This window comes from Poecilia reticulata, linkage group LG8 (assembly GCF_000633615.1).
Source record: "Poecilia reticulata strain Guanapo linkage group LG8, Guppy_female_1.0+MT, whole genome shotgun sequence".
NCBI classification, from domain to species: Eukaryota; Metazoa; Chordata; class Actinopteri; order Cyprinodontiformes; family Poeciliidae; genus Poecilia; species Poecilia reticulata.
Window position 1 is genome coordinate 855,027 of NC_024338.1, and position 4,254 is coordinate 859,280.

The following is a 4,254-nucleotide window of genomic DNA, read 5'->3' on the forward strand; positions in this document are numbered from 1 at the left end:
TACCTTTACTGGAGATTATTTTATTGATCATGTCTTTTTATGTGTACAGATGAAACTAGAGTTCAATCCTGGAAGAAGACCTGTCACACTTGCAAAAGACTCAAAACTGGTTCAAAGATCCACATTCTATCAGAACAAAGATATATTACAGCTAAAACTACAACAGAATGATTTAGATAAGTAAATCTCCATCTGTAGTACAAACAACTTCATGTACTTAATACAACATCCACTGGACAGAAAAAACCCCAAACAAAAAAAACATTTATTTTACAGAATTGTAACTAAATTATAATTTGGAAAGCTTCAGTCAAACTCCAGAACTAAGTCCAATTGAAAAGTAAACAGGCTTTTTATTTAATGTATTTACATAAACAAGCATTCATAAAATAGCCTTGTTTATTAAAACAAAATAAATAATACTGATGTAAAGAGTGACATATAGAAAATGCTGAGTTATTTTTGCTGAAATTTGCATAAGCATTTGCTCATGCTTTGCAGAAATCAAAGAATCTAATCGTTCCAATCTCTGAAGTCTATTTATTTACATGCAAAACTAATTACTTGTGTAAGAGTATCAGTAGCCCATGTTTCTTAAGTAAGTAACTGTAAAAAGTAGTGCAACAAAACTACTCAGAATACCTTTGTTTGACTCAAGTAAACGTAACCCCCTCTGAACATAGATAACACACCTAGAAGATTATTTTTAACAGCTAGTCATCATTTAGTTAACTTCATGTGCATCCAACAGCATTACTCAACTCACTTGGTTTGTTTAAAAAAGGACGCAAAGTTCTTTGCCTTTTGCTGGTTTGCTGCTATGATTCTAACACATACCGATGTGCAGCTCTCCACTCTGTCGGGGGGCAACATACCCAATGCCCACCAGCGAGGCCTGACATGAATTGGAAATTATAGGTGCACAAAGTTATACTGCTATCTATGTATATAAAGCCTGAGAGATTTTTCTTTGAAAAATCTTTTAGTCTCCTTAAGAGCAACATATTTTATTTCAAATGTTTGAAGTTAAACTAAATTCTGGATCTGTGTGGTCACAGATGCAAGCGCTTTGCCGCTTCATGCCCAGTTAATCCATTAGAATAGATATATTTCTAGCTTCTTCTTTTCAGCATGTCTAAGTTATCTGTGATTAGGTAAAACAGCTGAAAATCCTACAAATCAATCATTAGTCTTACTTGCTTTCTTGTAGGGGTGTTTGGTCCTAAACCCCTATCACACTGCTTTAAGCACATGCACGTATTTAATGAGTCCAGAGATAGTTGCAACATCAAGTCTGACTGTTTGACCTCAGTAGCATTTTGTCTTTCTCAAACTACCCTGTAGTGGACTTCTTGTAAAAAACTGGACCAGTGCCTGACCAGCTGCCTGTTCTAATTTTGAAAATGAGAAAGAAATCTAACACAGTATTGTCCTACTGCTGGAGGGAATGCAAGCCATGGTCCAAAGTCGGTCTTTATAAGTCTTAGCGGATTTATATTTGCAACCTTCTTTTTCTGTACTAAAAGCAAATAGAGTAAAAAATGTACATGAGTTATAAAACAGTTTTTTTAAGATGGGGGACTTTGTGAGTCAGCATCCCAGTTCTTCCCACGACTTTTCTTCCTGTTTCTCTCTGCCATCACCACAGCTGCCACCACAGTCACCAGGACAGTAACAGTAATGACGAGGACAGTGGCCGTCTCCGCAACACAGAGCTGGCTGTCCACCCAGGCCAGAGAAGCCCCAACCAGTTGTGGGGGGTCCTTGCAGGTCACATTTCGGTAGTCGTCAATATGGAGGTAGCGGACATGTAAGATCTTGCTGAAGACACGATGTAGCTCACAGTCACAGCTCCATGGGTTGCCTGACATGGTAAAAATAAGACTGAGAAAGGAACAAGAAAGTTCTACTTTCAAAATTCTTTCGACTTCTATTATTCTGTATTATAAGTTAAAGATATTTCTAATCTCCAAGTTGTGAAGGGTAGGATGTCAATCTAAACTTATTTTTATCTTAAGTAAATCACTGCATTTCTACTGTCTCATTTTGGTGCAATGTGCTTCCTTAAAGGTGTCATGTTGTATGGAAGTTGAAGTGGACCTGTAGGAAATGTCAAACTGAAATGTGGTTTAATTTGAAAATTATTTTTTTGTTTAGTCATTTTAATGTTCAAAAATAAAACCTTTAGACATCATGTGGCTCAAACCCTAACCCAGCCTGTTTAGTATGCTGTAAAATCTAATTAGTTCACCTTACTTAAAAAAATTAAGCAAAATAAGTTTAAGGTTAGTGAGTAAGAAAACTTCATTTATTTTAAGTAACTAAATCAAGTAGTACAACTAAAATTAAGGCTTCATGTAAGTTATTTGTCATGTGTCGTGTCAACTTATTTTTTTTATTTTTGTGCTTGATACAAATGTTACCCCGCTTAAAAGGAATAAATACCCACATTTTTCAAGTTCAATTAAATTAAGCAAACCAATTTCATTGAATGAGTCCTTGCTCTACCTCTCTCTCTCACTTCTTTTATTAAAGTTTTATTGGCTCTAGTGGCCTTTATTTGAGAGTGGTCAGACATGAAAGTGGGTAATGAGAGAGGAGGAAGACATGCAAGCGAGCATCATCAGGCCGAGACTCGAACCTGTGAGAGCCGTGTTGAGGACTAAAAGGCCTCCATACGTGGGTTGTGTTTTACCCCTGCGCCACCACAGCACCCCTTTCTCCCACTTCACAGAATTAGTGATTGCATCAAATATTTGAAATACGCACACCATGATATACAAAAAATATTCTGTTTGGTAAAATATACAATAAGGATGAATTCACTCTCCCTCTTGATCATCACTGTCGCTTGCAGGTGCAAAGGTTCCGGCTTGGGATTTTTGCAAGTAAAAAAAATGCAATTAATGCCTCCTCTCACTCCCCCACCCAAAAAAAATTAGTTAGTTGACTGTGGTGACATCTCTAGTGTAGGTTGAAACAAAGTGGTTAGTCCTGCCTTTGACAAGCACGGACTGTTACTGTTGGTGACTAAAGTTAGCATATTGCTAACAGCCTAGCTTAATAAAATTAGCCAGGAATGAATGTGTCTGTAAAGTTACACAACTAAATGCCATTATAATCATTAGGATTAAGATAAGTGTCATAGATGTGTGCAGTAGCCATCTGAGTGGTAGAGCCGTAGGAGGAGCGTTGTGCACTGCACTCTGACAGCGAACACAGGGCCATAACACAGAACCTGGAGGCTGTGGGGGCGATCCTATCCTTTTTGGACTGTTGTAACCATTAAACAATCTCCCCTTCAGTTCCATCTTATAAGTGCAGACACATTGTTGATGTTACCATTATGAAATTACTTACTATTAAGTAAGTATTGGCAAAACTCAATGTATTTTTTATATTGAGGTAGTGGAGGGTTGTTGTCAGGAGGTGCTAAAAGTAACTAATAAAGTAACTTAGTTACTTTCCAAATCAAGCAATCTGTAATCTAAGTTAAGTTTTTAAGGCGTAATCAATAATCCAATTACTTTTTCAAAGTATCTATGCCATCACTGAGTGTAAGTGCCTACGCCAATTCTTTTGCTGCCTCCTTACTATTAACTAATTTATCAATAAAGTTCAGTGGCCAGAGAAGGACCTTTCAGAAAAGTTTTAGTTAACCTGAAAGCTGAATGTGTGTTGCTGTTGTATGAAGACTGATGAAGGTCTTAAACTTCAGGTGATGCAAGTTGTTTCCTTCCAGATTAAGAATCGCCAGACTATAGAGAGGAGCCAGAGCGTCAGAGTCTATCTGGGAGATGTTGTTGTTACTCAGCTGCAGCACCTAAACAGACAGACAGGCAAAAACCTTTCACACGGAGAATTACTTTCAAAATTATGAGAAAAGAGGTCCACATGTCTGATTTACATTCAGTTTATACTCTTAATTTTACCATCATTCTTTTTACTCAGGACAGAGTGAACTACTATTGTTTTATCCTAGAATGTATTCTGACAGTTACTAAGGATCGATTCTATGCACCAGGCGCGGAGCTATGGGGGGCGGGGGGGCTGTGCCCATGGAGGCCCGGGTCTGGAGGTGCCAGGGAGAGAGGAATTGTTTCAAGTCGCCCTTGCCTGTTCAGAAAGGTGTATGTAATGTTAAAGTTACTGTCCCTCAATGTAATATATAGTAGTCAATCCCAGTGACTGTTTGACTCACGGTTTAGCCAATGTCCTTCCTGGGTAAAAATGAAACGAGAAACGTGGCCCAAA

The 4,254-nt window shown here is 37.9% G+C and overlaps 1 protein-coding gene across 3 annotated transcripts in view; it reads right to left on the bottom strand.

Moving 5' to 3' along the window:
• The window catches only part of LOC103468140 (leucine-rich repeat-containing protein 4), a 25,292-nt gene continuing 21,038 nt past the window's right edge, over positions 1-4,254 (bottom strand). For 2 of the 3 annotated variants that reach the window (XM_008415006.2, XM_008415008.2), the window contains 2 exons: positions 3,661-3,823; positions 1-1,864 (listed from right to left, as the gene is read on the bottom strand). In XM_008415006.2, the coding sequence (XP_008413228.1) occupies positions 1,569-1,864; positions 3,661-3,823 (459 nt within the window). In that variant the 3' untranslated portion in view covers positions 1-1,568. Of the gene's footprint in view, positions 1,885-3,660; positions 3,824-4,254 lie in introns of all 3 variants that reach the window. The other variant, XM_008415007.2, reaches the window with a different exon arrangement.